Source organism: Choloepus didactylus, chromosome 18 (assembly GCF_015220235.1).
Source record: "Choloepus didactylus isolate mChoDid1 chromosome 18, mChoDid1.pri, whole genome shotgun sequence".
NCBI classification, from domain to species: Eukaryota; Metazoa; Chordata; class Mammalia; order Pilosa; family Megalonychidae; genus Choloepus; species Choloepus didactylus.
This window is the reverse complement of record NC_051324.1, coordinates 22,195,245-22,221,427: the sequence shown is the minus strand read 5'-3', so window position 1 is coordinate 22,221,427 and position 26,183 is coordinate 22,195,245. Positions and strand designations below refer to the sequence as shown.

Below are 26,183 nucleotides of genomic sequence, written 5' to 3'. Positions count from 1 at the left end.
CATGAGTCGTCCAGTGACAGAAAATGCAGCCCCTTGCCCTTCCATTTGGAATTTAGAAAATGGCACTCGGGTAGCCCATCACTGAGTTTGGGTTAGCATGAGTCTGTCCCAAAAGACCACTTTTGGGTGCCATGGCTGAGTTGAGCAACTAGACCCTACAGCTGAGGGCCAGACCCTAGACCATGGTGGTCACACCAGAGTCCACCCTGCGAGCCAGCCTCCCTCAGATGGACTCTCTCTTGCATCTCTCTCTTCCTGCTCAGTCCAGAAAGGAAGGGAAGAAAATCAGCTTCAGAGTGGAAAGAATGGAACTCCAGGGATAGGAGGATTTTCCATGGTTAGGGAGACAAACAGGGAAGGGAAGAGTTTGGGGATGGAGTGTGGGCTCTCGCCTGAAACAGAAAAAGTGCTCAAGAAATGCTTTAGCTTAATACCCTCTCACCATAATTCATTGTATTTATGCCCAACACAATTACTTGTTTTTTAAAGTAAAACTTTTCATACCAATTGCCCATGGACAGCAATCCACTTACAATGCCCCATAAAGTGAGGGACAAACAAATGGTTAAAATATTCATAAAACTCTTAAGTTCCTGATTTGGGGTTTTCTTCCAAAAATCTATGTTTCCAAATGCAGGTAAGACCCAGCAGAACCTTTTTCTTTGCTCTAGGGACAGAGTCAAAACTCCCTATTTTCATAGTTCCCAAAGAAAGATGGAATTTTTCCTTTCTCGAGAGCTTTAAATGCAGCTTGTGCTACAGGATCAGAAAAATTGCCAATGACTCTTGGGCACTTACAGGCAAAGAGAATAAAACCTGGAATTTGGGGGTTAGGCTTTTCGTAAAATAAAGCAGAATTCTTTTCTTTTTGAGCCAAACTTCTTTTAAAAAAATAAAAAGTAGGAGGTTTCACACTTTGCTAGGGGGTGGGGCCGCCTCTGAGCTCACTCTATGAGCCAGCCTATCTGTCTGTCTGCTGGTAGGAAGCAGATGCTTCTGCTGCTAAGCCAATGTCCTCCCTGTACTCCCGGCCCCCTTCCCTGGCGCCTCTCCCTGCCCACCCCCTGGGTCCCCACAGGCATTCCTGACGCTGGCTGTCGTCCCTTCTAGGAAATGACTCCGCCTATTGACGAGCACCTTGGGACAGCGGATTTTGTCAGGTTTCTCTGTGTGGCCACACAGAGACCTTGTGTTTTTGCAATGGACTTTACTTTGGTCAGAGCATTTTCCAATTTCTTTTGCCATCTCACTCAGCCTTGTAATAATTCTTCAAGGATGGTTGTACTTGTCACTGTGGGGAAGACTGAGGGGGCCATACAGCAAGTCTGGGGGCAGAGTAGGCTAGAGTTCAGTTCTCCAAACCCAGGGAGAGATTTTTATGAATTGGACACAGGCTTCAGGCAGACTCAAACTCCTCAGAGCTCTTGGCTTCCTGGAAAGTAAGGCCCATCCCTCATGTCCACCCCCAGACCCAGGGAGGTTAAGAAGTCTTGTCCATCAGAAGGAAGTGGAGGGAGAAGTGGTGTCCCATGGCCCAGTCCTCCTCAGCCCTGAGCTAGCACATCCTCCTGGAGGGTTCCACACTCAGACCTCAGAGTAGCTCATCTTAAGGCTCCTTCCACTCCAGCTTCCCGTGGCTCTTGGCTTAGTCAGGCTCTGAGATGCCTTTGTTCCTGCTGTCAGCACTTACTTCAAGTTTAAGAATGAAAGGAAGCCATCCTCTGAGTCCCCACACACTTTTTCCACCCCCAGAGTCTTCTTTGCTAGCTCCTGCTGTTGCGACTGTCAGGAGTGGATTTGGGGTATTTATTACCATGGAGATCCTGTTTTGAGTTATTGTGCAAATGTGTTCCATCTTTCTCCTTATTTGGTGTGTGATATGGAGGCCTCTAAAATGAGGAGGTTGAAGCCTCTTTACCTTTCTCCCTTGCCCTCCAAGGAAGTGTACCTGGATTAAAGCTTCTTGGCAGCCCACTTCCCATCCCAGTCTCCTCTGAGGCCCCCTGGCCAGTTTCTACCAAAGGAAAGAAAGTCCTGGACATTTAAGGACAGGGAGATCTGCTCCCCACAGATTGTGGATGGTGTGGCCCACAGCAAATGACATTTGGCAGCAATGGACCCCCAAAGCAGCATCCTAGATCCTGGAGCCATCAGCCCCTTGATGGGGCACTGTGCCACAGCCCCCAGCATCTTCCTCTGAGAGGCAAACCTGTCAAATGTCGAGGAGTCACTCACCCAGACCCTCAAACTCCACAGCCATCACCATGCATACTGGATCCCTGCTGCAGAATCCTGGGCCATGCCTGGCCCCATTCCCCTTCAGTGCTCACCCTTCCACATGCAGATGTTTGGATCTTTTGTCTTAGGCACTATTTTTATTGTGTCTCTCTTCTGTCCAAGATCTGGTCCCATCTCCCCATTGCTTTTTCTACCAAATACATGTTCAACCTACATAACTGCTTCCATCAACTCCTTTCTCACCACTGCCTTTCATATCCTCTCTCCCCATCCCTCCTCGCCTTTGCTCTCTGCTCTCTGTAGTTCATATTTGGTTCTCCGTGGGCAGCCTCGCCCATCTCACACATGCACCTATACTTAGGCTATTTTTCCTTCCTGAATGGCTTTCTCTGACCCTTTTGGGAATCTATCACCTCCTTTTAGATCCTACATTAGCAGCCTTCCTCAACTTTTCATTGCATAGCTGCTGTTTAAAAGGCTTTAGGCTTGGGATGGGGCTGGGCTAGGATGCAAGGACAGAGCCAGCATGATGAATTGAGCAGGATGGTGATATCCTGTCCCGCCAGCTCTGCCAGCTACTCAGGCTGCTCCAGGGTCTCCCAACCAACAGGAGTCACAAGGCAGTAAACAAATGGTGGCCCCCTCTACTCAGATTTGACAAGCTTCCCAAATTAAGGGATACATCCTTACATGCCAATCAAGGAAGATGTGAAATAAAGGCTTGTAAAGCTGAATTTCTGCCTTATGTGGGGAGGGACTTTCTGCTTACAATCCTATGCAGGAAGGGACAGAATCTGCTAAAATATTGCAGGATTTGTTGAATAACAGATTCAGGTTCAGGACTAATCTTATGGACTATTAATCAGTTTTATTTCAAAAGGTTAAAATGGATCTTCCAGTTAACTGCTCACTATTCCTACTTCCCCTCTCCCTGTCTCTACAGGGTCATAGTGCAGACGACATTTTCTTGTCTTGTCAATGCAACTTCATGAAGCATGGAGAAATGACTCTAGATTGTGTAGTTCCTAGCCTGATTTGGGGAGAGTCAGCATCTCTTCTTGAAGGACCCCCCAATCTAATGGTGGAGAAATAGCCCCTTTGCTGGAGAGCTCATAGTCAGTTTTTGAGGTGGTGGTGATGGGGAATAAGACACATAACTATGCTAAAATTGCACATCTTACTGAATATAAGGGATTAAAGTATTAACAAAAATGAGTAATCACAAAGGTGAGAAGGTTGGTGGAGTTCAACCTGGTTTAGAAGACTTCCTGGAGGAAGCAAGTACTGGAGAAGTGGTTTGAGTAGAAGAGTAAAAGGGATTCTTGGCCATTTACTGCCTCAGAGGCATGCTTGGCTTGAGACGTCCATAGAGAATTGATGAGTTTGAAGAGTTTGTTCCTTAATGCATCTAGTTCAGATATCAAGTCCTTTCAAACTGTTATTTGAGGCTTGTCTAGATAAGAAGTCTTAGGGCTCACAGTCTACTTGAATGAAGATTTATTGTGGGCCAGCTTTGCACCCAGCAGCATATTGTATGGGATAGCTGGAGTGGGATGAATAGACACAAAGACATAGTTTTGGTCCTGTGGAGGGTTTTATCCAGGGCTCTTTCACTGCAAGAGACAGAAATCCAATATGAACCTGCTTAAGTAGAAAAGGAATGTACTGATTCCCCAAACTGGGAAGTCCTGGGGTTCATCTTGGCTTCAGGTATGGCTCAATCCAGGAGCTTAACATTTTGCCACCTCTCTCTCTCTCTTCTCTCTCCCTCTCATACACACACACACACACACACACACACACACACAGGTGAGCACCATCTCTTGGCTTTGCTTTCCTCCTGGTGAGCTTCATTTTCAGGCAGCCTCTCCATAGGACTGGAATACAAGCCTCAAGGTAATGATGTCTCAATTTTGCCCAGGGGGCCATTGCAGCTCACTCTGTTCCTTTTGAAACTCTTTCCCAGGAGTCCCTCCCAGTACCTTCTGTCTAATTTTATTGGACATAACTGGGTGACAGGACTGTCCCTTGCTGCCAAAAAGTCTAGAGAAATAAATATTTTGAAGAGGGCTTCCTGGTAAAACAACCCAACTGAGGTCCTGTTAGCCAGGACCAAGGGTAAGATGGATATTGCCTGGCAACCAGCCATGTCCACGGCCGTCCCAGGGAAGATCTTGATTGGCTCCGTATTGTTACATTGTCATCCCTGAACCCATCACTATGGCCTATCGAGGGTCCTCTGACTGCCCAGGCCTCTTCAGGTGCTTACCCCTGCTGGAGGAAGTGGCCCTACCTGAATCCCACAGGTTAGGTTTTCCACAGAAGAAAGAGATTATGTTACAAACAGGAAGAGTTAAGGGTGTGTAGCCCAAAGAGGGGATGCTGTGCAGATAAACAACATATGTTCACTACAAGAATTTTCCAGTATAAAAAGAGAACATAACAAAAAATAGCTTTAGAAAAAAAAACAAAAACAGCTTCAGGAATCTCTCCCTCTCCCTGATGCAACAGATACAAAGTTGTATTGCAGGAACCAAATATAGTCATACTGAGAGTAGGGAGATAAAGGGTTTGGAAGGGAAGACTTGCGGGTGGGAGTGAATTTGGAGCTGGGTTGTGAAGGGGGTGATGGCCAGAGAGAGAGGAGGAGGGAGGCAAAAGCCCAAGGTAAAAATGTGCAGATGCCAGGACAAGAGCTGGCTGGGAGAGTGAGGGGAGATGGGGGAACGTCCCAGCCCTGACGGTCATGGAGGCTGATTTTCCTCCCCGAATCAGTGAAAATCATTTTTTCCTGGCTCCAGACAACTGGAAGCTTCCTTTTCTCCTTGGGTCAGCAGCTGACTTCCCAGCGGCCCTTATTAGCATCACCTTGGCCTGGAGTTGGGCAGAGGCGAGTGGGGAGGAGAACAAATGCTAAGCTCCAGAGGAGAGGAGAGAGGGAAGGGCAGACACAGAGACAAGAAGGAGCCACTGGGAGCAAGTTTCTAATCCAATCAAAACACGTTGTTTATGTGGCCGTTTTCAAGGGCTGTGCCATTTACCAGCCACCTCCCAGGAGGCTCCTGACCTGGGCTGGTGCAGCAGCTGGGCGAAACACGGGTTCAGACAGCCAGGTTGGGAATCTTTAGGGATGAAAATGATGGGCAAGGAGTTTGCTGTTGCCATTGAAACTGAGTTTGGGTAAATGAGACATGGTCTGATGGGTAACCTGTGGGGAGAATGCCACCCACCAGGGGCTTCAATGATGGCGGTGAGTGGGCACCTCGGGGACTTGCTGTTCTAGCCATGTTCCTGGGCCCTGCCCACCTTCTGCCTCTAATGGGGACGTCACAACTGGGCAGCGTGCGTGCCAGTTCAGGTCAATATCTGAAGGGTCCAGGGAGATGCCCCTCAAACAGGAGAGCCTTTGGTATGGCTCCTGCCACCCCAAATTAGCTGTGCCTGGCAGGAATATGATACAGTGCCAGGCAGGGACTGGAGCTGGGGTGGGGACCACAGACTAGGGCTCAGGACAGGCAGCTTGGTGAGAAGGCCCATGGGAAGCAGGGGGAGACGACAGGAGCCCTGGATCGGGAGTAGGGGATCTCTGCTCTGATTCCAGATCTGTCACCACCACTCTTGGCAAGTCACTTTCCCCCAGGCCAGCCATGGTGGTCCCTAAGACCCCATCCAGCTCTGCTTTTTCTCTATTTGGTGATTCGGAACCTGATGGTTTTAATTTCATCAGCCCATGTCTCAACCCACTGAAGTACCCATCACGGGGCAGGGCCCCCCATGGAGACTGCCCAGGCCTTCTCAGGCCACTGTGCAAGGTCTGAGGCAGGCAGGCTGCTGGCAGCCCCCTGAGCTCAGGGTGGTCTGAGCACCACAGGGATCTTCCTGAAGCTTGCAGATGACCTCACATGCTGCGGGAGATGGGCTTAAAAGCTGCCTGTTGCAATTATTCTTCATTTCCAATAGGTGCTATTTTTAATTGGGGTCTTTCCCTGGGACAAGAGTGAAGGAAAAAGCAGTTTTGCCAAGTGGGCTTTTGGCTCCTGGCACTGAGCACACATGTATTCTCCTCCACCATCCCCTCCTTTTCTCCCTCTCCTCCCCATCCCTCCTTCCTGCCCTTTCATTCCCCCTCTGCCACCTCCATTCCTGCCTCCATCCCAGTGCCGAGCTTCCCACCAGACAAGGGGCAGCTGAGAGTGCAGGTTGGGGTCCAGCAAGGAGGAAAGAGGACTCAAAACTCCTGCTGGGGGCCAATGACAAAATAGAGAAGTAACTCAGGTACCAGCTTCTGTGCAGTCTTCCAAAGACATTTCATCCTGAGAAAATATTGGGAAGCCGAGAAAAAGGACCTCAAGTTCCTACAATGAGCAAGTGACTTCTCACCGTCTTCAATCCATGCCTCCATCACATCACTCTGGGATATGGTTTCCTCTTTTTGACACATGCTGTTCATTCCAATCTCAGTCAATATTGATTAAGTGCCTACTACATTCAGAGGGGCAGGGAATGGAGGAGGCCAGAGAGCAATGGAAGAGGGCGTCACACATCTGGTCCCAGCCCACCTCTCCAGCCTTATCTACCCCTACCCACCCTCAACCCCAGGCCTGAGCTCTAGCTGCAGGATCCTCCTGTTCCTTCCAGAACACACCCCCTTGCTAGTCCTATTCCCTCTGCCGAGACCTTCCCCCTGGCTCCACATGGTCAAAATCTCACTCGCTGGATATGCAGCCCAACAGGTTTCCCCAATGTCCCAGGCTGAGCAGATCTACTTCTGCAGTGCCCTAAGCACCCCATCCCTCTGGTGATGGAGTCTGTGCATGTTTTCACTGTGACCTACTTATATGTCTATCTCCCCAGCTGGACTTACGCATTTTTCAAGAGTAGCGTGGCAGACAATACTTTCCAAAGCTGGCCACACCCACCGGTTCTCCCCTCCACCTGCTCATCTACAGTGTGACTGCCACTCATCCCACTGGGAGGTGGCTGGGGGCTTGTGTCCACCACAGAAGTATGGCAGAACTGATTGCTCCATGACTTCTGAGGCTTGGTCATAAAAGGACACAGCTCCCACTGGCTCGCTCTTGGGACTCTCACCCTTGAACCCAGCCAGCACGTTGGGAGGAAGTCTCGCCCACATGGCAGCAGCTGTGTGCAGGTGTTCCAGCAGATACCGCAGCCACAGGATCAGCCAACATCAAGTGCCAGGTATGCGTGAACAAGCCTGCAGATGATTCCCCTCCCCTGCCCTTGTATCTTCCAGCTGAGGCCCCAGATGTCAGGAGCACAGACAAGCCACCCCAGCCATTCCCTGCCCCAATTCCAATCCTCAGGATCCGTGCGAGGGTAACAGCCCAGTACTATTGTTTTAAGCCTCTAATTTTTGTGATTGTTGGGCAGCAACAGATCACTAATATGGTGGAACTTGTTGAACCATCTTTGTATCCCAGAGCCATGGCCAGTATATTGTGGATGCTAGATTAGTATTGAATGAAAATGTTGGTGGGCAACGATTTTCAACCACATCTTCTGCCTCTCCTACATCCCCACAAGTTTCCATCTGTTCTTTGCAAATCTAGGTGATCCCAAGTCTGCCCTTGACATCACTGAGCCCTGAAAAAACCAACCCTGCAGCCTATCCCACCTCCCCCAGTTCTTATTGTTTAAGCTAATTGGGGTTGGAGTTTCTAGTACTTGCAGGTCAGAGCATCCCATCAATCCATGTGCTTGACTCTTTTTGTCCTCACCAGTTTGTGAGTAGACTGTTATTATCATCCCTATTTTACATATGAGGATACTGAGGTAGACAGAGGGGGAGGGGGGGAGAGAGAAAAGGCTCTAATAAAAGTAACAAAATGGGGATTTGAATTCAGGCCTTCTGATGCCATGGCAGGGTGTGGTGGGGTAGGCTGACCTGCTCTGCTAAGGTGCTTTACCCAGCAGACGGAGGCATCAGTTAGAGGGGGCCCATCAGCCAGGAAGGACGTGGCCCCTTCCCAAACCAGACCAGGGGATTCAGCCTCCAGGCCTGCACCCAACAGGCCTGGGCCACTGGTTCCCTGGTACGGCTGGAGGGAAGTCCAAGGCGGGTGGCCTTGCCTTGAGTAGCATGTTCTTGCCTTGAGTAGCACTCATCCACGCCTGCACATTACAACTGACCAGCAACAAACGAACTCCCAATGCCCAGCTTGACCCCAGACTTAAATGAGAATAAGGTCGAGGTAAGACACACACTTGAGTATTTTCTAAAGCTCCTGAGGTTGATTCCAATGGAGAGTCAAGGTTGAGAAGCCTGTGCCAGAGGGACACAGGGACGCGGCGCTGCTCACAGGAGGGTCTATGGTGGGGACTTTACCAGCTGCACCTGAGGGGACAAAAGACCTGCTGGATGCCCCTCACCCCACCCATTTCTCTCATCTCCCACGTATGACACGAAACAAAGGACACAAAATAGGGAGCACACCATACTCTGAGAAATGTTTTCATGCTTATTTGCGCTGGTCTCCTGTGCCAAGAGAAGGACTGAAAGGGGAATTCTGGAAATTCAAACTAGCCGGGGCTTCAGAAATCATTTTTGGCCATACTGAGAGCTCTAAGGGACAGACCAGAGCTGCTACTCAGCGAGGAATTTTTGAGCTAACAGGAAACAAATCAAACCTCCAGTTGTTTTCTCCTCCTCCAAGTCCACCAGCCTAAGGGACAGTGCACAGCACTGGGGCCGACCAAGGTAGGTTCTGTCGCCCCCTAGTGGTGAGGCCAGAGTACAGCTCCCATTCTCCACTTCCAGAACTACCCACCCCCGCACAGCATATAAAGGCCGAACTGTCTGCAATAATTGCCTTACAGCTTTGTATCTTCCCTGGCCAGCTGCATGGCCAGGGCCCTCCCGCACACATCCAGATGCTCCCCACCCCAAGCGGAGCATCTTACCACCCAAGGAGAGGAGGCAGGTTGGTGCAGCAATTGTGAGCTTGGATTTAGGAAGCCAGCCAGAGGAGGGGGCTGGGTAGTCCATTAAAGCTCACTCTCCCTTGCCTTGCCAAAGACGGCTTGTGAAGATTAGAGAGGGACAGCCCAGGATAACAGCTGAGCCTGGCTGCCAGTGAGAGCCACAGGCAAGCTAAGCACCCACCGGTATCAAAGGCCTAGGAAAAGCTTCCCTGAGCACCCGACACCCCCATTCCACTTAGTAACAGATCATGCTTCTCTTTGCTTCGGCTGCTGGGAATCCAGGCCCAGTGAGGGATTTCCCAGAGCATTTTGAGTAGGGCATCATAACTTGGGTTTGAGTTTCTTTTCCTTGGTATTGACATTCCACTTTGATTTGATTTGTTTTTGGTCTTGACTTCTTTGCATTTCATTGTTTTAGTTATTTCCTATACAACCCTCAAATCTTATCTGGAATAAGGTAGGATATGAATAAATAACACTTTATTTTGGACTTGACAAGTTTTGTTTTTCACAAATACATACTGAGCTAGTTCAACACATATTTTCAAATCTTTAATGAAGACAAAAGTCCAGAAGACGGTGGTCCCAAAATACACACATCAGAACTATTTTAAGGGAAAAATATCCCCACCCCCCTCAAAAAAAACATATGCTAGGTTTCCACCTCTAGATATTCTAAATCAGAAGGTCTAGGGTAGGTCCCAGGAGTCTGTAATCTCATAAAGTGCCCCAGCTGCTTCTGAGGCAGCCAGCCCAGCCCCTAGACATGGAGGAGGGTCTGAGAATCTCTTGCCTGGAACATAAAAAAGGGGTCATTAGTTATAACAGAGACGGTCAAATGCCTTTACAAAATAATTATTTTCTAAATAAAATAAATCTCAATTTTATTCAACTGATGCCCTTAAAAAATAACGATGCCCTTAAAAATCATAAACAGCTGGCCACCTCTGGTGTTGAAGAAAAGAATGGGTGTGGGAGCTTTCAATTCTACTTCTATTTTAAACAAGTGAGCTGCAGCATGTATATTAAATATGAGACTTGGCATATGGGTTATATTATTCTCTATATTAGCATGTTTGAAATATTTCATAAATAAAACACAATAAGCATTTTTTCCCCAAATGTTAATAAGAGTCAATGAGGAGCACCACTCATTTACTGACTCATTCATACATTCATCCATCCACTCATGCACTCATTCAACAAATAAACGTGATATACAATCACAAGGTTAATGGGCAAGTGGGAATAAAACCACAGGTGTGTGTATAGTGGGAAAGGAGCAATACACCGAGGATGCCACAGTCAGTTTATATTGACTTCAAGAGGCATTTTGTAGTTTTTCATGATATCTTATCTTGAATATGGTTTGAAGATATTACAGATCAAGGGATTCATGGCAGGCTTAAGCAACAGAACCCAAAGAATGCTAGGGAGGATTTCCAGTGTCCCACCACAGGGCCGCCTTTGGCCATGTGCTTGGTTCAATATTAAAAAAAATCAAGTTATGCTTACCAAAATTTGCACATGATTCTATGCTAAAACAAGTAGTTAGGATGTTGTCTGAAAAACAAATATTAACATTTTTCATTTAGGTCAAAACAGTAAGATAAAGTTTACCAGGGATGAAAATTATTTTGCCTTTAGATTAAAAAAAAAAAGTCAATGCATAAATATGGAATGGCATTGGATGCTTGGAGCCACCTGTTACAGGAACCCTAGCAATTAAAGTTTGCCCCCAAAGGAAGATGAACAGGATGGTTTGGGGAGAGCAGAATCAAGTCATAAAATGAATGGTCGACAAAAGGGGGATGTGAAATGAAATAAGTTTCAGTGGCTGAGAGATACCAAAAGAGCTGAGAGGTCACTCAGGTGGGCACTCTTATGCACAATATAGATAACCCTTTTTAGGTTTTAATGAATGGAATAGCTAGCAGTAAATACCTGAAACTATCAAACTACAACCCAGAACCCTTGGATCTTGAAGACGAATGTATAACAATGTAGCTTATGAGGGGTGACAATGTGATTGGGAAAGCCAAGTGGATCACACTCCCCTTTGCCCAGTGTATGGATGGATGAGTAGAAAAATGGGGGCAAAAAAAAAATAAATGAAAAAAAAAAAAAAAAGGAAGAATCAGGGCGGGGGGGACAATTTGGGTGTTCTGTACTTAGTCCTGTTTTTTTTTATTCTTGCTTTCACTTTTTCTGGCACAAGGAAAATATTTAAAAAAAAATAGATTGGGGTGATGAATGAACAACTATGTGATGGTAATGTGATCAATGGATTATATACTTTGGATGATTGTATGGTATGTGACTAAATCTTAATAAAAAAAATTTTTTTTTAAAAAAAAGAATAAATGATCAAAAAGAGTTAGTGATAAAGAGCCCCTGGGAAAGGGGAGGGTGGCATTACAAAATGGGGCAGCCGGTGCTCTTCAAATATCTGGAATTGACAGACAGAAGGAGAAATGGACAGGAGAAATGGGCTTGTTCTGTTGGTGCTCCTCAAGGGAGACCCAGAGCCAATACAGAGAAGTTCCAAGATGACATATTTCAGCTCAGCAGAAGGAAAATGAAAACAGTTAAGAACTGTCTCTTTAAGAAAAGAAAAAAAAAAAAAAAGAAGAAGAGTTATTACATGTTTAAGCACAGGGTACATGGACTATCTTGGGTTTTATAGACCCTGATCAAAGTAGGAGATGGAATGAAAGATCCTGCCAGTCCCTTTCAATTCTTAAATTCTAGGAGGTCAGCAGGAGAGATGATGTCAACACCCTCAAAACCCTAATAAAATTCTTGAGCTGGCTTTATTATAATATTTTTTAAGCTAAAAAGGATAAACTTTAAGAAGTTGCAAGGCAATACTAATGACTTTTTCCATTCAGTTTCTATTTGCTTTGAATGAACTAGAGAAGATATAATCCCCAATGAAGCAATTCCAATCTCTACATTTCATGCCTGAGAGGAAATATACTCAAATCAACAAAGCAAGTACGAATGGCAAGGTGGGAATTACTAATCTGCCAAGTAGAAAATCTGTTTTACACTGAACTGGGAATTCAGACCACACACTGCAAGCCAATTAGGAAAAGGCAAGACACAAACATAACTTGGGAATGTGGACATTAGAAAATGGAAGTCTAGCACTGTCTAACACGGTCCATGGTGGGCTTGGGCTATATTTTATTTACCCTTTTAAAAAATCCATGAAACTACCCCCCCATCAAACACACACACACACACACACACACACACACACACACACACACACTTTGCATCCATGCTGCCTCTAACATGGTAGTTGAGTTAGAAGATCTAGTTCTACTTTCTACTAGCTGAGGGACACTGAGCAAGACATTTAACTCCTCAGTGCCTCAGTCTCAACTGTTACATAGGGATACTAATGATAATTATTTACAGGTTCATAAGTCCAAATGAAATATGACAACATTGTGTATTCTATACAGCATCGTACTGAAGTTTATTGTTCTTACTTAACTTTGTTTAAAAACACTGAGACGCATCTGGCCATTTTCACCTCACTTAGCCATTATCTCATCAGAGGGCAGAATCTAAAGAGGAACAGCTAGTTTTGAAATAAGGTAATAGTTCTCAAACCCGGCTGCTCATCAGAATCACCTGGAAAGTGAGTTAAAAACAGGGCTTCCTGTGTCCCAGACCTACTGAATCAGCATCTCTAGGGATAAGGTCCAGGGGACAGCACTTATCCTAGACCAGAGTAAGGGGACAACTATGGGCACCTTTATAGCCACTGAAATCTCAAAAATAGAAGCCAGGCTGCTACCTCCTCTATAGTTCAACCAAATGCAGCATTATTTAATTAGGAAATGTTTATTTTGTTTTCATCTTTTTTTTCCCCATTTATTCTTCATGTTAATTCAGGAATTTTCAAGACATACAATTTTAAAATGTTGACCTAATTCCAATGTTCTTTCAGAGACATAGCAGAAGATAACCACAAATTGGGTTCAAAATTCTAGTAAAATTAATATGCTCAGGTATTGCTGTGTCAATTCAACTACCATCATTAATTTCTGCAACTGTAAAACTTAATTGCTGATGCCCACAGAACTCTGTTTCCTTTTTTTTCTTTCTTTTTTTTTTTTTTTTTTACGGGAGATTGCGAACACAGTCCCCCACTACCACAAATTATGCAGTCGAGTTTCCCACATTTGGAGAAATCACAGGGGTCAGCAAATCCAGAGTGCAATGGATAAGCCTTGCCCTGGGAAAACCACCTTTGTGATCACGGTGTCTCCCCTGTCATGTAAGGATTGTCTGTTTCCTTTTAAAGATTCTCAATCCCAGTATCAGAGCTAAAAGGAGCCTTTCTAGCCCAAAACGAACATTTTACATATAAAGAAAACAAGGTAAAGAGATCTAGAATCAGGTTTCCCACTCCTGGCTCTGTTACTTGTGAGGAAAGGCAGATAAAAATATATTGTTGCATGAAAGATAAATTCCTTCTGGCAGGGCTGTACTGCCAGCACTGAGAATGGTGCCTAACTCATAGTAGGTGCTCAATAAGTATTATTTGAATGAATGAGTGACCGAAGATCAGAAGGCGTAACAGTGATGGGCCCAAACTGACCCACTGCCTGTTTTGTAAATAAAGTTTTATTGGAACATAGTCATAACCATTCGTTTATGTATTGTCCATGGCTGTCTTTGCATTACAACAGTAGAGCTGAATAGCTGGAAGAGAAACCATATGGCCCACAAAGCCCAAAATATTTACTACCTGGCCGTTTACAGAAAAAGCTGGTGAACCCTGCCATAGAGTCCAAGAGGGGGTTGTTGGAGGCCTGCAGGGATAAAGGAGTCCATCCATACTCCCCAAGTTTGTTTGGGACACCATTGAGTACTCCTCCCCTTTCTAAGTTTACACAGAATTGAGCTACCCACATTTCCCTGTGATCAGCTACCTGCTGAGTCTAAGACTCTCAGAACAAAATTTTCCTGAAAAGAAAGTCATGGTTTCCTTAGCAACACCCTTTAACCAGATGAGATTCTACATGACAGATTAAGGCACTACTCAGCCCACCGTGCCTTGCTATTGTAAAAGATCTGCTCATTCTTGGTAACATGAGCATAATTTTCTGTTTCATTCCTTCTCCAGTTGAACCACAAGTCTAGTTTTCCAAGACCCTTTCTATAATTCTTCTATGAGAATTGGTTTCCCCACTGTAAGAGCAAATTGTTTCTTTCTTATCATTACAAAGTAAATTCTGTATTTTCACTCACCCAAACCAAACACTTTATCACCCGAGTAGGAAAAAAACCCCACCAACTCAGAAGATGAGAGCATTAGTGGGCCATTATTCTCTTATTTTCAATAGTCTAAAGCCGAACCCGACAGCGCCCCAGGCGGAGGGAGTCGGCGTCCACACCAGCGAACATCCCCAGACCTCAACCCGACCGGCTAGCCTCGCCCAGCCCGAGTTTGCTCCAGCCCGCGCCCCGCGGCGGTCCTCACTTGCGCGTTTATCGACACAGCGGCTCCGTGGCGCCGGCTCGGCCGGCTTCCGCTCTGGCTGTCCCAGAACACTTCCGTACAGAACCCCCCACCCAACTTCCGGTGGCTTCCGGCGGCTTCCGACTTCCCGTTTCCGGATTCCGGATTCCGGATTCTGCTTGCCCGGCCCTATCACTCCTGCCTGCCAGGGTTGCCCGCGCGTGCGCCTACTTGGCCGAGGGAGCGAAGCCGTAGGAGGCGAATGAGAAAAGAGGCCGGGAGTAAAAGGATAAATGTGGTCGTAAGTTCGACCCCCCATAGAGGATGAGGAGGTGTAGGTTTAGGAGGAACGGTGACTTCGGGGTTGAATTAGGCATTGTCAAACAGAGCCGCAGAGTACTGGTGTGAGGTCCTTAGAGCAAGGTTGACTAGGGGGCAGATGCCTCCAAACGGCAGGAGGAGAGGAGAGGATCTCTACTTGGCTTTGAGTTAAACCGTTTGTTAATTATGAGTCTGGAGATATTTCATTCATCACTGAAATGCTGCCGCAAGCTTCTCCTGACTCAGATTTGTCCGTTCACTCGCCCGTCCACGCTCCCCATTTATCCATTCAATAAACCCACATCCAATGAGTGGTTACTGTGCCATGTGTGCAGAAGGGAAAACCAGCTTCCTCCTGCCTTCAAAGAGGTCGCGGTCTAGGAAAGTGAATAAAAGATGTATACAAATAACCATTCTACAAGGTAGAAAGTCCAAAGAGATGAAAAGAGATTGAACCAAATTGGGATTGGGTCCGACGGGAGTTTCAGGAAAGGCTTCAAGTAGGAGGTAGCATTCAAGTCAGAACTTGAAGGAGTTGGACACGGCCTCTCCACAAGGACATACCCCGTTTCCATCCTCCCAGGCTTAGCTGCAGTCCTTCCCTAGGGAGGAGATGTTCCTCTTGCTTTGATAAGTTGGTTCTTCCATTTTCCTGTATCCTGGATCCCACCCAGTTTCATGTCCCAGGAGATTGCTCACCCTCATACATTTCTTTCCCTAACATTAATTTTTCCATTTATTCTAATATTTATTGAGCATCTGTTCTGTACCAGGCACAAGCACTAAGGGTATGAGTACTAAGACAGCCTATGCCCTTAAAATCTCATAGTCTTTTGGGAGGGCTAAATCATGCCCTCAAGCAATATTGTCAGGTAGAATGTGGTAAGTGCTACAATTGATACAAATTACTATTTCTCTGTGGAGCCACTCTGAGGGGTAAACAAGAAGGGTTCATGGAATGAAGAGAGTTTTAACAGTGTTTTACACACACTAACTTCTCTAAATGTTTATTGAACTGGCCTTGCAAAGACAAAAAGGGAAGGTATTTGAAGCTGAGTGAACAGCTCAAGCAAAGACAGAGGGAAAAAAACATAGGTCTCCTGTGGAAGGCTGGAGCCAGATTATAGAGAATCTTAAACACCGTGCTTAGATTTTTGTTCAGTCAGTAGTTGGAAGCTCTCAGAGATTGGATAGAAATTTTCAGTTTTTTTTAAAGGATTTTTTGTTTTTTCCTATATCTTGTTCTTTTGACCTCACAGCATCCCTGTGAGGTAGATAAAGCAGATAAAGAGAAATGGAAGTCCAGGCCTCTCCTCTGCCTTGCAGTCTCTTAGGTCTTTTTATAGGGTTAGATCTCCCTCTAAATAGAAAAGAACTCCAACCCTCCATCTTGCTGCACTCTTAACTTCTATCCCATTTCTTCTTTTTCTTTTATGGTTAAATACTTAGAAACTTGATCCACACTGCTGACATTCTCTATGGGTGATTTACCCTCCAACCCTTCCCTTGTTCTACTAAAACTGTTCTCTACACTCACCAAAGATCACCTGGCTTAGTCCAGTGGTTTCTCCCATGAATCATTCTACATATCTTCATTGAGCTCATACTGTGTGTCAGACACGATGCAAGGGCTGAAGTACAAAGATGAATAAGACATCACTTTGCCATGGAAGTTCTTTAATATACTGAGAGAGAAACATCTACATACACAATTAGAATACCCTGTGGTGAGTGTGGGGTAGAGCTAATTGGACATTGTGGGATGATAGAGAAGGGACACATTGGAGATTGAATCACGACCCCCAGAAGAGGACCTCCTGGTCCTGTGGTGTGAACCCATTTGTAAATAGGACCGTTGAAGATGTTTAGTTAAGGTGTGCCCAAACTGCATGAGGGTGGGCCTTAATCCAATATGAAGTCCTTACATGCAAAGGACTTGAACATGAAAGGAGAAGCCACGGGAATCACCCAGAAGCTAGAAGTCAACGGAACCTGGAAGAGAAAGGAAAAGATACCACCAAGGACCAAGGATGAGGCCAGAGAAAGACTGGCCAGGTAAGTCTAAGGAACTTGAGCTTCATTTTGTAGGCAACAAAGAGCCATTGAAGGATTTAACCTTGGGAGTCACATGGGTTGACATGCATTTTAGGCAGATCCCTCTGACTGCATGCCAATGGGCTTTGTGGCTGAAGTGGAGGAAAATCAGACAAATGGCTCTTTCATTAGTGCCAATGGAGATGCTCTTGGAAATATACTCTGGGGGTGGGGGAAGGATAGACAGACAGACAGACAGACAGATAGATAGATAGATAGGGCTGTCTGTTCAGCCCAATGCTCACATGCCACCTCATACAATTGGAGCCAGCTGTGAGCATGTCTTACCTCCCCTAATAACCTGTAAAAGCCTGTGGAGAGGCCCTCATTCCTCAGCCACATTCTTCCCATCAGGTCTGCCTGCTTCCACTCTCTCCCCTTTCCCATTATTCTCTTCAGTGTAGTCCAGAAGATCTTTCTAAAACACAGATTTTATGTCATATATGTTAAGCCTTTTGATAGCCTCTTGGTGCCTACAAAACACAGAGGCAAATCCTCATCCGGCCTTGCCTAGCCCTCTCTCCCAGCCTAACTAGAGTATTTATAGCTCTTCTTCTCTGGGCCTTTGTGCCTCTGGCCCTTACATGCGCTGTTCCCACAGCCTCATGCCTGATCAGCTCGCACTCAGCCTTCTCATCTCAGCTCTGCTTTAGGGGGCATCCTGGAAACCCAGGCTGGGGTGGAACTCCTCCACCTGCTCCCCTGTCACCCGATGCTCCCTCTCAGCACTCGTCACTGTGTCCCAAGTCTCTGTCCACCAGTCTGCTGTTCAGCCAGACTGAGAGCCACCCCCAGGGCAGGGGATGTGTGTCCCATCACTGCTTTTCCTCAGCATCCAGCTCAGTGCCTGGCACAAGGTAGGAGCTTGTTAAATATTGGTTGCCTTGAAGTGGACTCGGCTTAATCAACTCATTATCCCAAATGTTATACCTACTGGAGCTTTTGGAAGTCCAGAATTATTTGAAAGTTGGCCTTTAGGCAGTTGTAAACTGCTCACAGTAGAGGAGCCGTTCTTGCTGCAGGAGTGTGTCTTAGTTTACCAGGACTGCCGTAATTAATTACCATAAACTTGATGGCTTAAAATAACAGCAATTTATTGTCTCACAATTCTGGAGGCTGGAAGTCTGAAATCACGGTGTCAGCAGGGCCATCCTCCTGCCAGAATCGATAGGGGAGAATCCTTCCTTGCCTCTTCCTAGCTTCTGGTGGTTTGCCAGCAATTCTTGGTGTTCCTTAGTTGTTGATGCATCACTCCAGTCTGCCTCTGTCATCACAAGGCCATCTTCCTTCCTGTCTGTCTGTCTCTGAGCCCAAATTTCTCTCTTCTTCTAAGGGCATAGCTGTGTTGAATTAAGGGCCCACCCTAACCCAGTTTGGCCTCATCTTAACCAGTTATATCTTCAAAGACACTATTCTCCAAATAGAGTCACATTCATGGGATCGGGATTTGGACTTGAACATATATTTTGAGGGTACCCCATTCAACCCATAACAGAGTCACACTTGAAATCAGTGCAGAGGGTCTAGGTAAAATGCCTCCTCTTTAAGCTCTTTCACAACTGGTTTCTTATTTCATGCTCATAAGCACCTGGTGAGAAGCAGGACATTGCATTGCCATCCTGGATTTCGAGACAAGGAGGCTGAGCTCAGAGGTTAGGTGCTTGCCCAAGCTGACCAAGCTAGTGGTAGAGGGGAACTAGGACCAGGCTGCAGTCATGCCCCACTCCAGGCGGCTGCTGTATCATCCTGCCTTTCTGACCCAAAGAGGGCCTTGCCACCACGGGGGGCATGACTTTTGCACAAATAGGACACGTCTTTAGACAGCAACAACCCTAGTTACACACACCCCAACTGTACCCCAAAGCCAGAGAAACATAATCACACTGCCTCTCCATTTGCTTCCCGACCTCTTTGGTATAAAACTGAGCAAACAGAAAGGATGACATTCCCAAATTCAGAGGCTGCAGTGAGAGAAAAACAAGCTTCTGTGGCCCCTCCAGGACCCACCAGGTGGAAGGATGTCGCCCTGGGTGCTGTGGGAGGTGGGACAGGGTCTCCAGAGAAGCTGCCCTCCATGAAGACTCCATCAGCAAATTGTCTCATGTAGCCATAACAGCCAGGAGCAAGGCGGGAGGGAGCCGGGTTTTATCCAAGGAAAGCCAGTGTATTGTAAACAGGATAAAAGAGGCTGGAAAGCCCCACTTATCACTGACTATTGTGTCCCCAGGTCATTGGGGAGCCCTGAGCGAGGGAAAAGGAATTCCTGATTAACCCCATCACCTATAAGCTAGGTCAGGGCAAAGGTCTGGCTTTTTCTCTTGCTAAGTGATTCCTGGGGTCCTTAGGCTTTTGCAGGGCTCAACAGTTTCTAGGATGCCTCGTCCAGGCTGGAGAAACGCCTTCTGAGCCCCGCTGCTCTTTGGGGCCATGTGGAGCAGGGCGTGGGGCTGGGGGGCATCCTTGGGAGGAGTGGAGGTCCCAGGGAGGCGGAGGTGGCATGTGGCCAGGGAGCGTCAAAGGGGAAGGGTGGTGTTCTCCTGGCCACGTCAATCCTGGGGCAGAAGGTGGCTGTGTGTCAGCACGTGGAGTGAGAGTTTGGCTTAGTTTAGACTTGAGGGATCAGTCTCTCTGGGCTTTATATAATAATTATCTCACTCATCCCTTACAACCGCTATCTTAATTTAGAGGTGGGAAAACTGAGGCTCAGAGAGGTTAAGTGCCCAAGGTTCCACTGACTCCCAGCCTGAGCACTGAGGCAATAGTTGAATCACACGCACCAGATCAGTGTTCACGTGTGAAGACCCCTGAGGGATGCTTGGATCAAGTGAGTTCTACTTTCCTCTGAATATTCTTCACCCCTTCAGGGAGCCTCCCTTGGCTGACTCCCCTTCGGGGCCCCTGTTTTCCTGGACTATAAAGGCATGGGGGAGTAGAAAAAGTTCAGGATTTGGATTCAGAGAGCCCAAGTTAAAGTCTCCAACTTGGTCCCTTTGGACAAATCAATGATTCCCTTTGAGCCTCAGTGTCTTTATCTGTAAGATAGGAACAGTAATGCCCACTCTATATATTTCTCCAAGTTGAAGGAGGATTCAGAAGGGGAATGAAAGGGCTTTGTGTATGCCAAGGTGTGTTTCAAGTATTAGTTATTGTCATGGTGATTGTAACTGGACCACGTGGCTGAGTTTCTTGCCTCCTGTTTTGGCCCCCTTGCCCACCTCCCTGCATATTGCCTTCAGATTCATCTGCCTAAATAGCACCTTATGTATGTTAGTCTCCTGCTAAGGAGCAGTCACTGGCTCCTGCTGCTGCTGCCTTGGCCTGGAAGTCTACTTTCTGTGGACTGGCCCAAGTCTTGCTTCCAACCCAGGAAGTAACCATCTGTGGGCTCGAGTCACAGTGCTACTTGCAGTATTGGAACACACAGTGTGCTCGTGCACCTTTGGGCCTTTGCAGCTCCTTGAAGGGCTGTATCCCTTCTTCCAAGCCAGCTCAGATCCCAACTCTTCCTCCACCAGCCTCCCCACCACCCATGCTTGTCTTGATTGTTCTCTGAGCCTCAGCATTTACCTCCTGGAAGTGCTGGCTTTCCGTGTATTATAATCCTCCAGGTTAGAGCATAAGCTTCTGGAGGATGAAGACCTGCTCACACCATTGAATAAACATGCCAAACTAATCCAGGCTCAAGAGGCAGGGGATGACGGGTATGTCCTCAGGAACAAACTGATTTACATACCTTACCACAGAGTACCTGGAAAATCTGGCATACTGAGTGCTCACTATTCATTAATGAGTTGACTTGAGCTGTGGCAGGCCAGTTGTGGAAGGGGGAGATTGTGTTCAGCAAATGGCAACTTCGTGGGACTTGGCAAAGAGCACCAACTTACCAGACCACTATTCAATGAGGCCTTGGGGTTTCAGGTTTGGGGTGAGAGGCAGCGGTGTTGAGTAACTTCCTTCCACACCCTTGATAACCAGTGAATTGTAAAACTCCCATCAGTCTGCTCATTTCCCCTACAGGAAACTGGGTTCCAGAGAGGGGATGCGACCTGCCCACATCAAATAGAGTTCAAAGCCCACCTGGGGTTGGACCCTGCGTGTCCTGACTCCGGTCCAGGGTTCAGTCCCTCCCTCATGCTGCCTCTCGGGTGACACACACGGCAATAGGCAGGACCCTGCAAAAAGCTGAATTCCAGAACCGCAGGCCTGGGAACCTGGGCTCAGGAGTCATCCCTCCATCCAGACTGCCCTCGACCATCCAGGAAATGGAGCAGCCAAACTCAGACAGGAAAGTCTCCAAGAAGGAACCTCTAACCCCTTCTCCAAGGTCCCCACACCTGCTGCTCCTTGGTGCGTCCCAGCCGATTTTTCTCCATTGAAATTAAGCTGCTGTCCTCACAGCCCAAGCCACATTGTCTAGAGTTGTGGTGTCCAATATGGAAGCCACCGGCCACATGTGGCAACTGAGCACTTGCAGTGTGGCTGTGAGTGTAAAATAAATCTTGGCTTGCAAACACTTAGTACAAAAAAATGTAATATATCTCATTAATTTTTTATATTGATTTATGTTGAAGCAATAATATTTTGGATTATACTAGGTTAAACAAAATATCTTAAAAATTAATTTTGCTGCTTTTTCCTCTTTTAATGTGACTACTAGAAATTTAAAATTAAACATGTGGCTCATCTTTGTGGCTCATGCTGTGTTTCTATTGGACAGCCTGCCATGGAGAATAACTTTTGGCTTCCCTACGGGACTGTCAGCTTCTCAAGGGCAGGGACCTGCCATGGATGGTGCTTCTTCACCTGACACACCCCTCCCAGCCCGGACAGCCCAGGGCCTGCATGAGCCAATGCACAAATTGGGTCCCAGTTCTCCAGAATGGAGAGCCCTCCATGTGGCTCCTCTGTGCCCCATGGGTCCTGTCTCAGAGTGGAGTGTGAGGGTCATCAGGGCAGGCTTTCTGTTGGAGGCAAATCCGGCTTCAGGGCCAGGATTGGGGTGAGGTGAGCGAGGAGGAGCTGGCGCTCAAGGTGGTGCAGGTGCTGACCCAGCGCCTCCCTGGTCTTGCCCCAGGCTGGCCCCGCAGGCCCCAGTAGGGTGGCTTCAGGGGGACTCATCTCCACAGGTGTCCCCAGCGAACCCACAGGGGTCCCAGGGTGGTCCTAACAGAGCCCACTCCCTGCGGGCAAAGCCCCTACTCAACACCCACCCAGCTGGCCGGTGCCATTCCTTCTCCCACCCAGGCCCCCAATCCGCCAGCCCCAGCCTGGGGTTGTCTGCGGCCAGGCAGCCAGGGCCTCCTCCTCCCTCCTTGCCCCACTTTCAGGGCCCCTAGGAGACAAGCTGCATTAGTGGTGATCAGTTTGCAGCTTTGAAAGGGAAACACCCAGCACCCCGGGGCATGGGGCAGCAGGAGTCCTCTGAGGAGAGGGCCAGATGGCAGGCTCCCCTCAGAGGCCTCCATCCCCTGCAGGCCATGGGGCCAACATGTCCTGACATCCATAGGCTTCCTTTGCAGAAGCCAGACCTCACAGAGTGAGGGGGGTTCATGAGGAGGGGGCCTGGAGTCTCGGCAGGAGGGTTGGGGGCTCATCTATCAAGAACTGTCAAGCAGTAGGCCCACAGGCCTGCCCGAATGTTTGGCTTTTAGAGCCTTCTGCAGCTCCTCCACCCCCAAACCCTTAGCCTCCTGGAGTCAGGCACATTCCATTGGTGGGGGATTAGGGGATCAGCAACCCAAGCTGGGCTGCCCCCAGCCTGCTCACCCATAATGTTGGCACTGAGCTCCCCCACCCCTGACAACTGAAGCTGTGGTTAAGAGGCCCAGGGCAAAATAGAAATTGGTGGGGCCTCTTTGACTGCCCCTGCTTTTAAGAAAATAGCATACAGTTTGAGAGGCAGCATTTATCTTTTTTTTTTTTAATCAAGGGGGCTGAGTTGCCATGGGGTTCCCTGTTTCAGTTTTCTAATGCTGCCATTATGCAAACACCAGAAATGGATTGGCTTTTATAAAGGGGGTTTATTTGGTTACAGAGTTACAGTCTTAAGGCTATAAAGTGTCCAAGGTTAGGATCAACAATAGGGTACCTTCATTGAAGAAAGGCCATTGGCATCCAGAAAACCTCTGTAAGCTTGGAAGGCATGTGGCTAGCATCTGCTGATCCCGGATTGTGTTCCAGCTTCTCTCTCAGCTCCTCCTGTGCATTCCTCAATATGTTGCTCTTGGAGTGTTTTGTCCTCTCTTAGCTTCTCTGGAGCAAAAGTCTGCTTTCAGTGGTCATCTTCAAAATGTCTCTGAGGTTCTTCGTTTGTGAGCCCCTTTATAAGACTCCAGTGAACTAATCAAAGCCCACGCTGAATGGGCGGGGCCCCACCTCCATAGAGACATTCAGTCAGAGGTCACAACCTAACCAAAGGTGTCACTCACAGTTGGGTGGGTCACAGCTCCATGGAAACAATCAGAAGGTTCCAACCTAATTAACACTAATACATATGCCCCCACAAGATTGCATTAACGATAATGATGTTTTGGGTGGCCATAATACATCCAAACCAGCACAGTCCCCAAGGCTTTATTTATGCCAAGAGCTAGGGTTGGAGAGTGGAAAGTGTCCATAGAGAAAAGCCAAGCACCAAGCCCAATACCTGTGCCTGCTCAGCCTCTGGAAGCACCAGGGGTTAGCCTCCGGTGCCGTGAGTGCTCGCTGCCATGGCCAGCTCCTCCCTGCCAGGTGGGACAAGAACACAGACTTCCTTTCTCTCCTTCCCTCTGAAGGCAGCCCTGTCTGGGGGCCTCCAGACCCACAAGCAGTAGGGCCAAAGAAGAACCCCAAGCTTTACAGTCACTGACAGAGCCATCAAAAAAGCCAGTGTTCGAATCCTGCCTGCTGCTGCCAGCCCCTGGCTGCTCAGTACCCTGCCGCCAGTGGCTCCCTGCTGCCAGGGCCGGCTACTTGAATTCTCTGAGTCCCCATTTCCTTAATTGGCAGGTGCTCCCAGTACACTTCTGGTATAGTGGAAAGCCATTTGGTCTTGCTAGCAGATGATGGCTGGCTGTGCATCCTTGAGCAAGTTACTTGACCTCTCTGACCCTCAGTTTCCTTATATATTTTTTGGTGAGGATTAAATGAAATCATGGATTTGAAAATACCTGACACAACATCCAGTCAGTACTATCATCAGATGGAATTCATCCCCCTGTCTTCTGCCTGCCACTTCCCTTGGTAACTTCACAGCATAGCTCTGGTGGCCTAATTGCTCTAACTGCAGTATAGCTGTGGCATAGTTTCATGCTGGGCCCCCAGATGGTGAGAAAGCACCTGGCACACACATGGTGCTCACACAGTGCTTTTATTTTTGTACATTTGAGAGGCAGGATTGAATATTTGTTAAGAGCATCAACTCTGAAGCTTGGATTCAAATCCAAGCTGTGGGATCTGTCAGCTGCGCCCTCCATCCCAGCGCCCACCACGGCCACATTCCGCCAAAGGACTCCTGAGGTACCAGCGCTTCTGCTGCCATAGGGAGGGCAGCTGAGGCCCATGTCTGCTCCCTCAAGTGACGAGGGGTTGGGGCAAGCCTAGTTATCCAATTGGTAGGTTTTCCAGGCACCTGTCTTAGCGGGGCTTAAATGCCTCCTGCACATCACCCAGTGACCTTTTGAGTAGAATCTACATGGGAATCATATGAGGCCTGGCAAGGGCCCAAGATCAGGTGGTCTGACCCCTTGTATTACAGAGCAGGGCCCAAGGCCCAGAGGAGGGAAGGGACTCATCTAGTCACACGGGGTTGTGAGCCCCTGGGGAAAGGGGGCTGCTTCTGCAAGCCCCATCTTTATACCTAATATTTATAGGTTAAAGGAACCAGAATGATTAGCTTAGAGTAGACAAGGCTGGGGCCATGTCGTCATGCCATTGCAACCCAATAGTGTCTTGGCCACACTGGGTTCAGTGGTTGGTTGTTGGTTGTGTAGGTGGCTAAGCGGGTGGCACCTGAGAGGACATAGCAGGCGCTCTCTAAATCTTGGCAGCAAATCCATTTGCCACCATGTTAGTCTCCTGGGACTGCCATTGAATGTGCTGCAAACTGGGGGGCTTAAAACAACAGAAATTTATTGTCTCCCACTTCTGGAGGCTAGAAGCTGAAATGAAGTGGGAAGGGCCATGCTCCCTCTGAAGGCTCTAGGGAAGAATCCTTCCTTGCTCCTTCCAGCTTCCAGTGATCCCAGGCGTTCCTTGCCTTGTGGAAGCTTAACTCCAAACTCTGTCTCCATCTTCATGTGGTTGTCTTCCCTCTGGGTCTCTGGGTCTCCTCTCTTCTTATGAGGACACCGGTCATACTGGATTTAGGGCCACTTTAATTCAGCATGACCTCATCTTAACTTGATATCCTCAAAGACCCTATTTCCAAATAAGATTACATTAATAGGTACAGGAGTTCAGGGCTTCAACAGATCTACTTGGGGGACATGATTCAAGTCATGAGGAATGGATGGAAGTAGATGTCATGATCTTGAGTTACCAGGACAAACCAAGGCACCAGTGGGGACTGGGTTGCTGAGTGCCACAGGCACACTAACAGAAGGCTGGTGGGGTCAAGGCAGCCAGCTGTGCTAGTCCAGTTGTGCTGGTCTTGACAAAGCTGTCCATCAGGACATCTCTACCTCCCCCTTCCCCCAGGAATGCTGGAATCACAATGTCTACCACCTGACTCCACCAGAGACCCACAGTTCCTGCCTGGCCCGCCAGCTCAGTGTACATGAACTTCTCTACTGGAGGGCAGGACAAGAAGCAGCCTCTCACCCCTGCCCAGTGCTCTCTCCCCCTGGCCTTGACTGAGTATTGTGAAAAGAACCCAGTTGCAGGGACTTGTGATAGCTAAGAGGGTGACAGGCCCAGGAAATACAGGCTCACAGGGAAGGCCCTGGTCCTGGCTGGCTCCCAGGGCTTCCATGACTGTAGATAGGGGACAGATGACAAAGATAACTCTCCATGCCATCAGCCCCACCCTTCCTGCCAGCTCAGAGCCAGCCTGTGCACCCCACCCCCCAAGTTTTCCTGGTGATAAATGGCAGCTTCCTGTTCCCAGAAAGCTGGAAGTTTA

The 26,183-nt window shown here is 47.8% G+C and overlaps 1 protein-coding gene, 1 long non-coding RNA gene and 1 other non-coding gene across 3 annotated transcripts in view; all 3 read right to left on the bottom strand.

The window, feature by feature from the left end:
* Positions 1 to 9,574: 9,574 nt before the first annotated feature.
* LOC119513912 lies at positions 9,575 to 14,775 on the bottom strand. The gene is made up of 3 exons (XR_005212714.1): positions 14,687 to 14,775; positions 10,699 to 10,746; positions 9,575 to 9,976 (listed from the first exon to the last, which is right to left on the bottom strand). It is a non-coding gene; the product is annotated as an uncharacterized LOC119513912 (long non-coding RNA).
* Positions 13,322 to 13,485, bottom strand: LOC119515057. The gene has a single exon (XR_005212953.1). It is a non-coding gene; the product is annotated as a U1 spliceosomal RNA (small nuclear RNA).
* Positions 14,776 to 24,520: 9,745 nt separating the features above from the next.
* The window catches only part of LOC119514691 (leucine-rich repeat-containing protein 37A3-like), a 112,922-nt gene continuing 111,259 nt past the window's right edge, over positions 24,521 to 26,183 (bottom strand). The window contains exon 6 of the mRNA XM_037810475.1: positions 24,521 to 24,595. Coding sequence (XP_037666403.1) covers positions 24,521 to 24,595 — 75 coding nt within the window. The remainder of the gene's footprint in view (positions 24,596 to 26,183) is intronic.